We start from the raw sequence: 16809 nt of genomic DNA, 5'->3' as shown, positions 1-16809 counted from the left end.
GCATATGTCATGCTTAGCCAATTTGTCTGTTGTGACTGATGCAAAACAGGACGAGAGCTGATTACTTCCCAGACTTGATTTTATAAGGCTTGTGCAACTTCTCACCAATGCATTACATCCATTTATTTTTTTGAAAAGTATTCCCAAGTTGCTTCCTTACCACAGTCAACAGTCAGTTCAACCAAGGCCTCATCTGGATATTAAATGGAAAAAGAAATTAATTAAGACTAAGGAGTAATTGGAAACACTACCACCATCATTTTTTAAAGGAATATATTTTAGAAAAATGGTGATTCATCCTATCAGTAGAGTTTCAGACTTCTAGGATCAACGCCAATGTGTTTCTAGTGGCACATGATGGTTCAACACCTTAATAAGAAACTTTTTGGGGTTTTTCCTTTAATTTGTCACGGGTCTTATTTTGAAATTAAATGCTGCAATTCTTTATGTCACCAGACGGGGTCACTGTTGACACTAAAATCTCCTACCTTAGTGTAAGTCAGCAAGGTTACACGAAGCTTTGCTGTTATTAATTCATAGAACAGAATAAACTAAAACGTGAACCTTTTTTTTTTGTAATCGACTTTAGAGTTTAGAGTTTGGGAGTATTTGTTCTTACTGGTCACCGGCTGCTCCTAGCTTAAGTATATGACATAATGATTGGGCCCACTACCAAATGCATACGGGTTACTCTTACCCGCGTAGTGGCGTCTGGGAAATTGAGTCAACATTCTAAATAATTCAAGCCCTCATTCCCTTCTCCTGCACAGCTAACAAGATGCCGGCCGTACATCACAAACTGCTCCTTGAAGAGGCTTTACAGGACAGTCCTCAGGTAGGCTTGCATTTGTTTTCTCATGCTTGTAAACCCAAAACTGTCTCATTAAAGACGTTACGAACGCCGAAGTTAGCTTAGCCCAGACAGTATCCAGTTCCCGTTGTAAGCTGTTTCCAGTGGTCGATGACAGCTCTCAATTGGCACATTTTACAGGAATGTAATCCCCTGTGAGCAGTAGCTGCACCTCCCAGTCTGTTTTAGTTTCTACGGCATGTCACGGTTATCTGTTTTTTTGTGTCCTTGTGGTATTTAGAAAGCTACCGCCCTTTACAGGGATTTCATCTCTCAGAGGTGATTTTTCTAGTGCACATCCAGACTTGTTGTCAGTCACAACCATATAACCCCACCAGACTCGGTCTCCTGCAGTCGCTTTTTTTTCTAACGCTGTGGAGTTATTTTTGAGCTAAAATCTGTACTATAGCTCTTCTGGGCCTGATTCCCAGGATGTGGGAGGGGTTTCCATTATCGGACGCCCCTGGAATAATTCAACAACCCGCAACAGGGTAGTGTCGCTGCAAAATGGCATGCTAAATACTTTCAGGGTATAAAATGATCTCACAGTGTAAAAGCTAATTTCAAGTCCTGCACCTCATGCATGACTATGGGCGGTGAAGATACTGAACAAAGTTCTGTGCTTGCTACATCAACTACATCCTGTTTTATGCTGTCCGTTGCATCACTATTCCTCCAAATAGGGCTGACCTCATTGAAGGTTGAGCAACCCATGCTGGAGGGTCACTGTCTGCTTGGGTTTTTTGTTCTCTCAAAATGCAGTTCTCAAAACAAGAAACGGACCTGTCATATTTCTATCGGCAGGCCAGGTCAGCTAAAGCGTGGTGTCTTTCTGGGTGTGAAAGGACTCATGGGCCTTTTGTTGGAAAAGTCAGCTGGAGTGAAATGTAAACAGACTTAACTGGATGGGTGTGTGCCATTCTGCTTTAACTGCCCTACCTTGCTGCACCTGTTTATGGAAAACACTTCACCAGACAGGATTTCGCCTGTTTGCATTGCCGCCCTGCAGTAAAATCGTTTTAGCTTTAGTTGAACTTGAAATCTAGCTTCAGTACGACAAAGCAAATCCACCGTTCAGTTATCAAAATATTTAAGATCTGTAAGTTGATTAGTAGGATAATTGCTTCAGATGTTTTTCCAGTTATTTCACCCTTGTCTCATGTTTTCTTGCCTTTATAATGTTCATTGGAAAAGTCTGTAATGTTTTTGTTTCATTCTTTCTTTCCACCCCCCAATAGACTCGCTCTTTGCTCAGTGTGTTTGAGGAAGATGTGGGGATGCTTACAGACTACACAAACCAGCTGCTACAGTCAATGCAGCGGGTGTTTGGAGCCCAGGTACTAAACAAATCACTATCAGGCACACGTGAACACTCCTCTCCATTTGCTGTGGAACGGAGCCACTTGTTCAAACACATAATGGGAGGATGTTTCTATCTGGACACGAGTGCTAATTTGACTTGCTGATTCTGGGTTTTGCATCACTGAATGGCAGGAGAGTGTTGTGTTGATTTGTACTGATTTGAAGATGCCATTTGAGTCCCTGTTTTTGATGAGAAAAGTACCAAACTATAACACCGTAGTCTCAACCCCACAGGGGTTCCATTAAAACTTTTGCTCAAATGTTGCTGTTTTATCACATTTTATTATTATTCTGCAACTTTGCATGATTTCACATAAACATAGCTTCAGGCCTCTTTTTGAGCCAACATTAGTGCACTGGTAAAAATGCCATTTATTTGACCCATAACCTTTTCATAGGAATTTTAATTTGGACCCTTCAATTCTTTTTTTTATTCCTTTACGATAGACGAGGGCTGAGGAGCAAAAGAAAGAAGGTAGCAGGGAAAAAAAATCCCCAGTGTGTGTTAACATTTCTTTTTTTTCTCCTTTTTGTTCCATCACAGAGTGAGATGGGACTGGCCACAGAGCAGCTCTCAAAGCAGCTTCTGGAATATGAGAAGAAAGTAAGTATGGGTGTAGTGCCGCAGTGTAAGTGAAATAAGTAACTCAGCTGATATGCTGAGTTATATGCATGATTGCACAAATAAAGACAGAAGCCTGTGCTGTGAGTACTATCAGTATAGGCTGTGATGACACACCCTTTAGTATTATCATTTCCATCTGAACTTTAGTCCATGTGTGAATTTGCATGTGTCTGTGTGCAAGGAAAAAAAATACTGTGAAGGAGTGCACCTCTGTTAGTAATGTAGTCAACATTAAAAAAAAAAACAGAATAGTTTCCAAAGTCTGCACAACTGTTGTATTAAATCAGTTATAGAAAGACATGTGGCTCAGTTGATTTTGTTGGTACACTTTGTTCTGGCTTACAGGGTGAATGTGAATGTTGAGTTAAAAAAAACAAAACAAACGGCAATGATCTGTAACTGCAGCACTTTCTTAGCTCTCTTGAACAAGGATTAAAACTCAGCACCTTGGATTTACGTACTGGGTTTATTACTATCTTTGGCTTTGCTCCATGAAAAGGATGTGCCAGAACGCAGTGTTATTTAAATGTTAAACTCTTGGAAAAAAAACACAGCAAGTTACCTGACAGCAAGAAGATTCTGGGTTCAAACCCCAGCTGGGGTCTTTCTGAGCGCAGTCTGTTCTCCCTGTGCCTGCATGGATTCCCTCCAGGCTTCTTCCCACAATCCAAACACATATGTATTAGGTTAATTGGCGATTCTAAATTGACCTTGGATGTGAGGCAGATAAAGTGCTTAGAGTGTTTTAATGTATGGTTAAAAGTGGCCTGCAGTCTAAAGCACGTTGAGTGGTCCATATGAGTAGAAAAGTGCTATATAAATGCCAGTCCATTCCATTTCCTGTGCATTAAATAAATCTATGCAGCATTATGCAGTTTCACGGTCTAAACTCATTGGCCTCTCCTTTTCTGTCTAGAATTTTGCCCATGGAAAAGGTGATGAAGAGGTAATCACCACGCTGCAGAACTTCGCCAAAACTGTAGTGGAGGTGAGGCCTGTGCTTGCAGTTTTCTTGTTCTATGAGTACATTTATGTGCGGTGTGTGCACAGCAGAGGAGCGAGATGATGAGCTACCGCAGAGTCTGTAGTTGCTTTTTTATCATGTTACAAAGCACCTACGTTCCCCTAGCACGGTAGAGAAAATAAGCTCAATGAAAAGAGCAGAGGATTTTTATGACTGTGAGACCAGAACTGACTGATATGATGGGTATCTCACCGGATAGAGGAATAGAGGGAAATAGCAGTGGGTGGATGGATGGATGAGGAGATGATGGAGCGGCGTGCCGGCTCACATATATAGACAAAACAGATGGGCTTGTCACTGTCAGCCGTGGGGGTCCACAAGCCTTGCCCAGTCAGCACTCAGGACACACACATATATGCTCAGAGGACACAGGCTGATTGTTTGCTTGACCTTTACCTCATCGTGTACAGAAAACTCATTTCACACTGAGAATTAGGCCGACAACTGCACCTAATCTTGTGAACTTTAGCACCTGCTAAATCTGCATGTAGCTTGTTGATAACCACAGGGAATAATAGCTGAATTCGTCTGATACGCAGCCCCGTTTCCAATATCAGAGTAAACAGTGAGCTTTATTATGCTCTTTATGAAATGTACTCTTCCACAGTATAGGTTTATTATGATGTAGGGGAGGCATTGTTTGCCGCTATGCCCCCATTTCACTGAAAATGTAATTTTCCAGCTTGCTGGCAGGAAATGTTACTGTAAATATTAAACTGAAATCCCTCAAGATGTTTGGCAGGGGTTCATCTTCTCTTTGTGTCCTTGTTCGGCGCCTCATATGTGTAATCTGTTTTGTATGGTCCAGCTGAATGCGCTCCACTCCGAGCTAGCTAACCAGATGGCTGACAGCATGGTCTTCCCCTTGATCCAGTTCCGGGAGAAAGACCTCACAGGTAGTTTCTGACAGGCTTGCACTGAAAACTTAATTTTAAAATGCATTTCATCAAAACACAAGTAAAACATATGCAGCAATGCATTTTTACACACCTGATGTAGATAAATCTGTAATATTTGTGCGTTTTTCAGAGATAAGCACACTGAAGGAAATATTTGCCATTGGCACCGATGGTAAGCACAGGCTTTTCAGTCTGAGAAAAGTAAATTACAGGAAGTAGTTACTGTCTGATACTGATTGTCTTTCTGTTGGTACTGTGCAGAGCATGAGGCAGCTATGGTCAAGTACAGTCGATTGCCCAAGAAGAAGGAAAATGAGAAGGTAGAGTAACTGCCAAGTGCTTTCTTAGCTTCTTTCTCATTGATCACGAGCCATAAAACACCGTGCAATGCTGTAATGCTCTCATTAATGCAGTGGGAGTCTTTTAAAAGCATTTGAAGTACAAATAGATTAAACTAAATAATCCTCTGCTGCTGTGCGTCCTCATGGGAGGCACAGCAGCAGAGGATATAACTACACTATGCATTATAATGGGTGCAAAGACTTTTTTTTTTTTTTTACTATGCTAAACAATGTGTTTTCTTGGATGTACAAGATGATGCAGCTGTGTTGTTTATTTGCTTTTCCCTCTCATGTCTGGATAGTTGAAGGCAGACTTGGTGAAGGAGGTGGCTTACACCAGAAGAAAGCAGCACCAGTCCTCACTGCAATATTATTGTGCCCTCAATGCCCTGCAGTATCGCAAGAGAGTAGCTATGCTCGAACCAATGCTAGGCTACACTCAGGCACAGGTACTTGGATTCCTCACCATTACATCACCATTCAAATTCAGTGATTTTAAAAATATGAAGTGATTCCTTATTACATTTAGATATATAAAATTGAGTCCCCAAACTGTAAGCATGTGAGTTGCAACAATTCCAACTCTACATGTACAGCAGTCTAAAAGTGGCTTGCTGTTATCTTTCACGTCACAGATCAGCTTCTTCAAGAAAGGCTTTGAGCTGGTGTCGAAGAAGATGGACAGTTTTATCTCTTCTGTTTCCAACATGACACAAAGGTAAAACACATCTCATTAATGACAGTTATAGTTTAGGTTCTTTTAAATAGCAACTGATTAAATATGACTTTGGAGTATTGTGGCTTGTGTGTGTGTGTGTGTGTGTGAGAGACAGTTAATGTTATTGTGATGCTCTGCAGTATAATTTCCCCAGTATTCCCCATTTGTGTATTTTTTTTTTTCTTTTGTGATCGAAGTCATAGCATTGAATGATTTTTTTTTTTTTTATTGTCCTTGAATTTTAATTATCTTTGTTTAGAAGAGGAAAAAAAAAAAATCAAATTCCTGGAACCAGTTTAGATGAATTTTGGTTTTTCTATCTCAGCATCCAGGCCCAGCTGGACTTAGAGGCGGAGGCCATGCGAGTATCCCAGAGGGAGCTTCTGTCTGTGGAAGATACTGTCTACATGCCAGATAAGGACACTGAGCCTGTCAATCGCACACTTATCCAGAAGGCAGGCTACCTCAACATTAGGAAGTAAGATTAACTGCACTCATTACGGCCCTATCTGAAATCTAAGGACACTTCCTATTCACTTCCTGGTCAATATGTTAAAAGATGCGATGAAAGAAAACAAATTTACCTGCTGGTGAGGAAGCTTTAAATCTGGCCTTATTTTACTTACGTGGCATTTCCAATTTTGTCAGGAAATTAAATGTGGTGCAGTAGATGGTGCCATTGATCCACGGTGGCTCCGGGAGATTCTGAATGCCTAAATAACCAAACGCAACCAAGAAATTATTTTTGCTTCCTTCGCCAAAGTTGCTTAAAAAATAAGCACGAACACAGTAAACAGCAAGTCTGTCACAGCAGACAAGGTGTGTCAGGTAACATGGTTGACAGTGTGCTCTGTCAGCTTATTCTAGAGTAGATGTATGAGAAGGGAAACTTTCTTAATGGCTTCAAGGGGTAAAACTGCTGCGTAGCTCGCATTGTGATTTAGTGAAATGTCAGAGCTGTCAAACTCTGTCTCTCCCTCATATACATCCAAAGTCTTTGACAAATGTCGGTGACACCGGAGAAAAGGTTTCCACAGAATGCCATTCTGTTTAATGACACGCACTGCCAGCAGCCTCAAACGCTTGTCAAATGGAGCTGAGGCCAGAAAACATTTTCTGTTTCAAATGGTTTCTCAGTATTAAGGGTCTGAATCACCCATGGCAACATGAGCCACACACTTAAGTATTTATCAAAGAAAATGCATTTGGGAATATTTGGTGAACGGAGCGTACAAAAAAGAAGGCTTACAGATGAGCAGTTGAAATGAGTCACACACGTATAGATTAGGTTTGAAATGGAGTGACTCAGAGATGAATTGCATCCAAGCTTCGTTATAATTGCATATACAACATTAACAGCCAAAAACATATTTAGAGCCAAAATCAAACAACCTCAGAAATCAAATGTTACATTTAAAAAAAAAAGAAAAAAAAGTGAGGATAATTCTGGATCCACTTGTGGGGGGGAAAAAAGGAAAAGTTGGTTTGAAAATGTAATTAAAATAGTGTTTTCAACAAGACATTTGATCAAAAAATGGCTTCTGTAAAATTACCCGAATAATATAGTTGACCACACCAGACACATACTGTTTTGTATTGATCAGTTATTGCTTTTAAGTGGTGTTTTGATAGGAAAATGGAGCCCTGAAAGACGTCTCATAGTTTTTAAGTAACCAGCATTTATGAATATAAACACATAAAATAATATTTGATCAGGATCTTTAGCCTGTTTGTATAACCACAGCAACGTGCAAGCCCATACTTCATAAAAATGCAATGAATCAAAGTAATTAAGTGTCTGTCATGTCAGAGATCTCATCTTTCTGTGGGCTTTGCATAAATGTGTTTTGAGTGTTATGTGTCATTATTAAAATATGAGCTCAGGTGGGCTGAAAGCTCTTCATAATTAAATCTTTTATGAGTATATGAACAGCTTTAAGCTGCGCGGATTGAAAATTAAGGAAAGCTGAATCTTTTAATATTCAGAGAAGGTTACCTGCCTGTCAGATTTTTAGCTCAAGTAATGTCATGAAGTCACTCTGAGCTACAGAAGCAGGTGCCCTGTTTGTGTGTTTGTAGCTGGTTATTGAATATTGCTAACGTTTATCGGGCTGTGTTTGGCATGTGTTTAGAGTTTCAGTGTAGGAACTAAGCGAATGGAGGTGCGTATAATGGCGTTTTCATGGAAAATGTGTCATGTTTTCCAAAGGTGTGTAAAGTCTATTATGGCTGATAAGTAAGTTGAGTCAAACTACTGTCAGTAGGTAAGATCTGCCTGTTTAATGTATATGTATTTTTAAAGCAGTTCATATGAATTTGTCCTGTGGAGCAGTCGTTGCCAGTTGTTGCACTAAGTCATGTCTTACCTTGTACAAATGTGGAGGGCCACAGGTGTTGACTTATACCACTCATTTTCTGCAGGCTGTTTCCCAACAAAGCGCTTCCATGCAGATAAGACTAATATGGTAATTTTACTTGTAGTCTAAAATGATACAAAAATGTCAAGAATGCGAAATTAAACACTAAAATTACAGTGAGAGACACCTCTGAGCCACAGATTAAGAGACTAATCTCAGAGGTCACTGGGTTATTATGATCTTTGAGAAATTACCAGATGGAGAGAGCTTACACTTTGTTGTTCAAATTTCTGTTTCCTACCTTGAAGAAGTTATATAAGTTAATATAGAATCCATGACTTTATTTTAAATTTATACTTACAGTCTGGCTCTACATATATGCCTTTAATCCATATGCTCCTTTTCTTCTCCAGTAAAACAGGCCTAGTGACCACAGCCTGGGATCGACTATATTTCTTCACCCAGGGAGGGAACCTCATGTGCCAACCACGGGGGGCGGTAGCAGGGGGCATGGTGCTGGACCTGGATAACAGCTCTGTCATGGCTGTGGATTGTGAGGACAGACGCTACTGTTTTCAGATAACCTCCCCTTCAGGAAAGACGTGTGTATTCTTTTCTCTGTGTCCAGCAATGACAGTAATACAGAAACATGTATGAGAGAGTGTGTGTGTGTGTGTGTGTGTGTGTGTGTGTGTGTGTGTGTGTGTGTGTTTTAAAATTTTCTCTGTTATTATTCATGTGTCTACAGGTCAATGATTCTACAAGCGGAGAGTAAAAAGGAGTATGAAGAAGTAAGTGCGTAAGAGGCAGCTCAAAGAGCCGTGTTTGACCTTCGTTATTGTTTTACAGAGATATCTGCTGCTGCAAGTATCTGTCATAGAACAATGGAGAGACTGTCAAGACTCGTTTGTGTGGTTTTCATATTAGGTTTTGTGCTCGGACACATCTGACTGGCCTGTCACAGCTGGTATCTGTCAAGTGATTTCATGCTGTGCCCGAGCTAGATGAAGTCCTAATGTGGGTTTGTGTTTCTTTCTCAGTGGATTTGCACTGTGAACAACATCTCCAGACAGATCTACCTGACTGACAACCCAGAGGTAAAGATTTCATACTGACCAACACAGTTACACACTGTAACTGTAACTAAGCTTTCACCTAGTTTATTGTGATTCAGTTAGGCAGTGAATGTTTACTCACTCCTTTAGTTAACACATTAACTGGAGAACTTTTATTCTATTAAAGTAACATAACAAATAATAGTTATTATGTCTCAAAGTTGTCTTGCAACTATTGGCAAGAGTGTTAGCTCTACAAATGTTAATTCTTTACATTCTCCAGAGATGAGAAGACTGTGGCTGCATCCAAAATTGGCCTCTCTGTTATGCACTTACTTCTCTTGTGTGGTAATCACTTGGTGGTTTCACATAGATTTAAGATGCCATCATCAGTTTCAGGTGCACATTCACAGACCTGAAAATGTTTATTACCTCAGGAGCAAAGGCACAGCATTGTGGGATTTCTGGTAAATAGCTGTTAGACTGACTGTTTTTCCACTTTCACAATTATTGAGGGGGCTGGATAGAATTACAAGAAGAGCTGGTAATGAAGTGTAGTGCGGCAGGCAGCAGATGGAGAATGATTTTAGACCCAGCTTATCTTGTTTATCTAATTGTAAAAGTTATGTAATTTGCCTCCGTTCTCTTGCAGCTTAAGTGTTTGTGGAAAGCTGCATGACCTCACCCTCATTTGTCTTGTCAGTGATGTGTATTTTGTGTTCCCTTTGCGACTTTTGTTAATTGTTTGGCGGATTTTTGTTAAGTTAGTTAGAATGAAACCTCCCAGGCAGTGATTAATTTTGCTCTCCAATAAATCCTTGATATAAAACATTCTCTACGTTATTTTTTCATATTTACAAAAGCGTGATTTTTAATAATTATTATTCAGTGATTCTCTTTTTTCCAAATTTGCAATCCATCTTACTGTAAATAATTGCATCCATGGACATCCCTCAAATCCTACACTTGATTATGTATGAGCTAACCAACAAATAGAAACTTAGAAAACAGAAGAATTAAACCAGGAAACCATCTGCTGTTTTTTTTTAGGGATAGCTGCCACTAAATAGACCCTGCTTATGGTACACGGAGCAAACATCAGGTTGAGATAATGCAGAGAATTAGACAAGTATTTGGAAATGTTTTTGGAACATTTATACATGCTAAATGACTCAAACTACTGATGTGAGATACTGAAATGCCCCTGCTTTTTGATATTAGGCTGTGGCTATCCGGCTGAACCAAACCGCCATCCAGGCAGTGACTCCCATCACCAGCTTTGAGAAGAGACAAGAAGGCTCACCCAACCCTGACAGGTCAGGCATGTAGCTCATGTAAGAGTATAATCCAGATCCTACACACATCACTGTAGAGTTAGCCAAAGCTTGTAATGAAATGCTTTTTTTTTTTTTTAGGCTGCAAATCTGTTGTGCAGACTGCAGCACTGATTGTGAAATTGTAGTTTCTAATGTTACTACAGTAAGATTTTAAATCAGTTTGTATCGTGGTAAAAATGCTGATCACTAAAGTAAAGTGTGACCATTTTTTTCAGTTTTGTCACATGAAACCTCCTGTTTTCTGAGTTCTGCCACTGAGCTTTGAAGATGTGGAGGGCCTCTTATGCATCACTGTAAATACCTGTTGTTGAACAAGGTTGTTTTGCTGAGATGAAGCTTTGTGTTTTTTAGGCGAGCTTTGCCTGCTGTAATCTCTCCTTCTGTTCATGCTCGCTGTTTTGAGATCCCTTCTTTAAAGCAAATTAAAGTCTTAGAATTGTTAGAAGACCAGAAATACACTCTGAAGTTCAGTCAAATCCATTATGAGGTCGGTCTTAAGTGGTTCTCTTTCACCGTTAGGATTTTCAGTGTGAAATTCCCTCTTGAGGATTGTAGATTTTTGCCCCGTAAACCGGCACTGTAGTTTGGTTAGGAATGAATCATTTCACAGCTGATGTAGACTGCTGACTGAAGTATTGAGACAGGCTTGAAAAATGTGAACCTATCCTTTATTTATTTATTTATTTATTTTTCAGGGAGGGGTCTTGGTTTATTTCTTAGAACTCATCTTCATTTTGTCCCATTCCTGCAGAGCTAAGCCAGGAGGTGTTCACACTACCAGCAGTGGCTCTCAGAAAACAGGAGTTGCCCCAGAACCAGAGGACCTGATAGCCCCAGGGACACCCATTCAGTTTGACATCATGCTGCCTGCGTCTGAGTTTCAGGACCAGAACAGAGCTGGGGGGAGGTGAGAGGACGGCTGAGGCAGGAAGTTTGTGTGGGTGTTTGTTTATGCTTTTGCAAAAGACAGATAGGGGTGAGATGCTGGTGGACGATGACACTAATTTCCTAAATGTTGGCCTCATTGTGGTTTTTATATCATTTCCAGGAAGCAGATTGCTTTGTAACTACTTAACCCAGGACTTTAATTGTTTGTATTTTTGCTGTTGTATGTGCTTCCGTCCTGACAGACGCACAAATCCATTTGGAGAAACAGACGATGACTGTTCGACAGAGACTGATGGTAATAATTTCCTGTTCTAGATGCACTTTAATGGTCCACCCTCTCTCAACTACTTTTTAAGTTCACCTTAACCTCATGTGTATTTGTGTTTGCACTCCCTTTCCTGGTACAATTTTTTTATTTTTTATTTTTTGTTCACTGTCCTTGTGTTTTTATTCTGCTGACATATTTTGCTTGTGAATAATGTTTGTATGTTTCTGCAGACTCTCTCCTTCAGCAGGTATTTGCTGTGCGCTTCCTGGGCTCTATGGCGGTTCGCTGTGGCGACAATCAGGAGGTGATCTATGAGGCCATGAGGCAGGTGCTGGCTGCCCGTGCCATCCACAACATCTTCAAGACCACAGAGGCCCACCTCATGGTCACTAGCAGTAGTCTCAGGTAGAATCAGCACTTTTTTTTTTAAAAAAAATACAATTTTCATCAATACAACTGCTGGAGACAGACGGAGGGGATTTGTATGATGCACTGAGAAGTTTCCTGTTGATTTAGATTTAAAAAAAAAAGCCTAAACAATTGCTTTAATTATTGTTTTCTTTACAGTTTTGCTGGTACTTATGCAAATTTGTCACTTGTTATAATATATTTATAGTGTTTTCCTAGTGGCTCCTCAATCCTTTTGGAGAAACAGTTATCCTGAATTCTTTCAATAATTTTAAGATCTTGACACATTTTTACACTTCAATTTTAGTCTGGCATAGTGACATAGTCTGGTTTGGACATTGGGCACAGCTATATACATAGATTTGTTTCCTGTAACCCAGGACACCATGTAAAGCACATAAGTTTCCTGTCCTTGTGTGTGCAAATCCAAGTTGTCTGTAACACCAAGTGGGTACGTGTCATTAACATAACTGTGAATGAATCTCAAGTTAAGTAAGAGCCACTGAAATCATTAAAAACAAACAAAAGAACACTGGTGCTTTCCTGTGGCAGCTCGACAACTTAAACATTGGCAAGTTGCTGTAGATCATTGCCTGATGTAACTATAAAAAGAACCTTGAAGCAGGAACCCTCTGAAGTCTCATCACAGCATCAATATTGGCAGCAAAGAACAAATTGTTTGGTGTCGAATTGCTATGTTACCCACATTTTTTTATTTATTTATTTTTTTTAAATATTGTGATAGAAATATATTGTATTTGTTTTCCTCAACAGGTTGATAGACCCACAGACTCAAGTTACAAGAATAAGTGTAAGTATCAGTGAGCCAAGTCAGGTTGTCTGCAGTTTAACTTCTAAAAAAAAAAAAAAAAATCTCTCTCAATTTTTTTATTTCTTCTCAGTTCCAGCTTGGAGAAGTGTGTCAGTTTGCAGCCCACCAAGAGAATGGGAGGCTGATGGGATTTGTAGTTGAAGGCCGAGACTGGAGTGACGGAGATGAGGAGGGAGCGCCCTCGTTCAGCGCCTTCGTCTTTGAGAGCAACACAGAGGGCGAAAAGGTTGATGGACCAGAATCAACAGCGCTGAAAGCTTTCAAGCAGGGGAACACGATAAATATAATAAACTGTATCTTTCTTTATTCACAGATATGCTACACCATAAACCTGGCAAAGGAGATTACAGAAGCCAAGAAGGTAATACCATCAAATAGAAATTTGAAAAACTTGGGATCTTTTTGTTTTAACCAGTCACTATATGTTTTAATTTATTAAGATTATTATTTCCTGCTAGACAGCTGCCACTTTATATATACTCACCCGTCAGAGACAGGATCGTCAAAGATTAAAGTATTATGATCCTGACAGCAAAGCACATGAAGCCTTCCCACCATTGACAAAAATCAGCTGTCATTTGTAGTAGATTAAAAAAAAATGTAAAAAACTGACAATTACACAGACAAAAAAACACCACTAATGGAAAAAATGTGACAAAATAAATGAAGGAAATTGTTCCTCAGCAAGTCTATGTAACTTTTTTTTTTTTTAATATATATATATATGTAAGGATCCAGAAGCCCTGGCCCAGCTAATGAAGAACATGCCTCTGACCAATGACGGCAAGTTCCTGCTCCTTGAGCCTGAGACGGGCGATACGACCAACGGAGCAGGACAAGAAGATCTGGAGTCGGAGGCCTAATTCCACTTGGATCCAAAAGAAGAAAAAAGACGAGCCAACCAAAACCAGGACCGCAGTCCTACTTTTGCGCAGGAGGTCTCATCTTAACCCCTAACCCCAACTCCGGTACTGTAACATCAATATTAGATAGTTCACATCCACTGACCCACAGTAACTACATCTTTATCTCTTTTGCTGTGCTACAAACTGAAGACGTTGACAGGAGGTTGACCATACACACACACACACACACACACGAAAAAAAAAAGGGGGGGGGTGTGTCATTGGATTTGGAGTTTGTCTTTGCACCACTATCTGTGGTACGCACATCAAAAAGGGACACTACGCAGATACCGGGTGCGTGTCATTGTCTTCTAAAATCCCGAGCCGTTTAACAGAGTGGTGACTCTCTCTCTTTCAGTTTAGGTTTACATTTATTTTAGGTTTACATAGTTTGATGTGTTTTGTGTTTGGAGGATTTAAACCTTTTACCTTATTTTGCTCGTTAACTCGTATGTAAGGCTGGTACGCATTTATTCCTTGATTATTTATGAAAAAAAACATTATTGCACTTTGAGGTTTATTTTGGTAAAACACCATCAAATTAGCACAGAATGCACTAAATTGATCAGTTAGTAGGAAACTTTTAAGATGGTGAAGGATAGTTGAAATAAAATTGCTTCCTTTTATGCTTAGAGCAGTGATTCTTGCCTAGTTTATTACTTTTATCCCTTGAGCATCGTAATGTGCGTCTCAAAGCAGGGAACGCACTTGGCACAAGTGATTCAGCAAAACATTTTTCTTCTTTCGGCACTCTTGCCACCATGAAGTTACAACTTGGCATCCTGGCTATCTTAAGCCTTCCCACAAAACTGAATTACTTTTATGCTCGACATTTTCCTCGGCTACCTATGTAAACAAGATGATTTGTATGTCAGTTCTTCAGTGAGAAGCCCAGAAACTACTTCACGCTCCTTTTCCCTGAAAGCCCATGTAAATATGATCCGTCTATGTATGTTTAACCAGAGTCAATATGCTAGGATCTATTGCAGTGCATGATTAAATAATGGCATTCAATCTAGTTCCCTTTGCAGAAGATGAAAGCTTATACTATGAGCACTGAGCTGTAACACTAAAAGAAAATCAACTGAACTGTCACACTGACGCATGTAGACAGATCACAGTGAACTCATGAAAAACCAATTTGCCCTTCTTTACATATGAATGCTGATCAGAGCAGAACAACTAACGGGGAAAGAAATGTGTGAAATTCGTCGTCCCCTCTCGTTGCCGGTGCAGTTTTGTTCAGTCTCGACCCGACTGAGCTGCGGCACAAATCTCGATGGACATTGGCAGCCCGTGCAGTGTCAGTGTGTGGCCTGTTTAGTACAGAGGAGGTGAAAGAAACCGGCTAGAAGTTGAACTTGAAAGTTTGTTTTCCACAAGCAGAAACATGTTGCACAAAGGACACAGTGGCTATTTCATTTAGACCTCTGAGCTGTGCTAACAAAATTGTTTGACTCATTACCTACACATTGGAATTACAAGTGAGCGAATTACTTGATTTGTAAAATAGTTTCTTTCTTAGAAGTTTTAATTAAAAAAAAAGAACATCCTGGCTCTATTAGTTCTTAAGCTCACTAATTGATAAGGTAGAGCTTGTTTGTGTGCAAAAAAATGAACGCCCACTCACAGATGGCTATTGACAGAGTAATGCTGCGTTTCATTCAGATCAGAAATCTCTAAATTGAACATTTTTAAACTCAGCTGGAAACGTTCCACGTTGATGTCAAACGTAAACACTCAGCAGGAGACACTCAGCAGGAGACACTCAGCGTCTTACAGCAGGCAGCAGCTGAATATTCATGTCAGCAGAGCTTCACAGCATAAATCGGAGAAAAGGAAGCCATAAAAGTCTGTTACATATACTATATATAGACCAATATCCTTTCGAGTTCCAGTACATGTTTAAGATGACATTTACTAACCCAAGTAACGGTCATGTGTTGTGACAGAAGTCAGTACCTGCTTCTTGATGAAATCAAGGTGCAGGAAATTTGCTTGAGCTTCCCAGTTTCTGAGCTCTTTTTCCGAGTATTAGGTTGAAAATTTGAGCTGCAGTTTGTCAGGGTATTATCCATTATGCTATACTATTTCATAATTATGAAATCCCATCATAATCTAAGCACCTCTAAATCAAAGTGGGCTGCAACAAACAGAAATGTATCTTACACTGGGTTAAATATATCAGCTAAATGTTCACACACAGCAGCTGCCTAGAGGATTGCACGCTCGCAGTGACTGGGAGAGCTAATTGATTAGATGGTGTGGATGTTTATGGCGTTTATTGATTCAGGCAGTAAACACATAATGAGGATTACAGATCACCTGTCAGAAGTCTGCAGTAGTCAGAAGCGCATTTAAGCTCACTTAGAGCGAAGAGTGAGTCTCACACTTCGAAGGGAACAACTGCTGTCTGGGCAACATGTTAGAAGTAACTTTTTTTTTTTTGTGGAAATGGCTGAGTTCCCAGCGTTGACTCATGAACTTGTGGCGTTGCTTGTTGCCAGAAGAATACACACGTAAACAGTGACTCTATTCCAGGAAACCAAGTTCATTTCCCTAAATGTCAACCTCATCACCTGATTGGACATTGCAAATTTGATGCTGTATAGATCAAGCACTCTTAAATCCTCTTAGTGTATAGGTGGCTGCTGCTGTAGCCCAGTACAGTCATTTCAGCTGCGCTGCATAGTCTTGACATGTTTTCTCATAAGTAATGCACTGTCAGTAAAAATAAGTGTTCTGAAAGTGTTAAATACATTTCTGTAATATAGCAAGAACTCCATTTTCTTTCCATTTTTTCTGTCTTTTTGTAAAAGGCTGAAGATGCCAGAATTCACACCCCATAAGGCTTTGCACTTAATTTGTCCTAATTTTCTAAAACCATGTAAACATGCATCCTTTAATAAACATGAGTCATTTCTTACTTGTGTAAATGTT

At 39.9% G+C, this 16809-nt stretch overlaps 1 protein-coding gene across 1 annotated transcript; it reads left to right on the top strand.

Moving 5' to 3' along the window:
- The first annotated feature begins 506 nt into the window (after positions 1–506).
- Positions 507–16805, top strand: appl2 (adaptor protein, phosphotyrosine interaction, PH domain and leucine zipper containing 2). Its single transcript, XM_030730739.1, has 21 exons — positions 507–835; positions 2089–2187; positions 2757–2816; positions 3754–3825; positions 4670–4757; positions 4891–4932; positions 5022–5080; positions 5404–5550; positions 5737–5819; positions 6145–6297; positions 8590–8778; positions 8925–8967; positions 9217–9273; positions 10453–10547; positions 11320–11475; positions 11699–11751; positions 11955–12129; positions 12907–12943; positions 13035–13190; positions 13278–13325; positions 13696–16805. Exons 1-21 carry the CDS (start codon positions 779–781, stop codon positions 13825–13827), a joined length of 2001 nt encoding a protein of 666 aa, XP_030586599.1. The 5' UTR covers positions 507–778; the 3' UTR covers positions 13828–16805.
- The last annotated feature ends 4 nt before the right edge of the window (positions 16806–16809 follow it).

This window comes from Archocentrus centrarchus, chromosome 6 (assembly GCF_007364275.1).
Source record: "Archocentrus centrarchus isolate MPI-CPG fArcCen1 chromosome 6, fArcCen1, whole genome shotgun sequence".
NCBI classification, from domain to species: Eukaryota; Metazoa; Chordata; class Actinopteri; order Cichliformes; family Cichlidae; genus Archocentrus; species Archocentrus centrarchus.
Note: the sequence above shows the minus strand (reverse complement) of the source record. Positions and strands in the feature narration are given on the sequence as shown.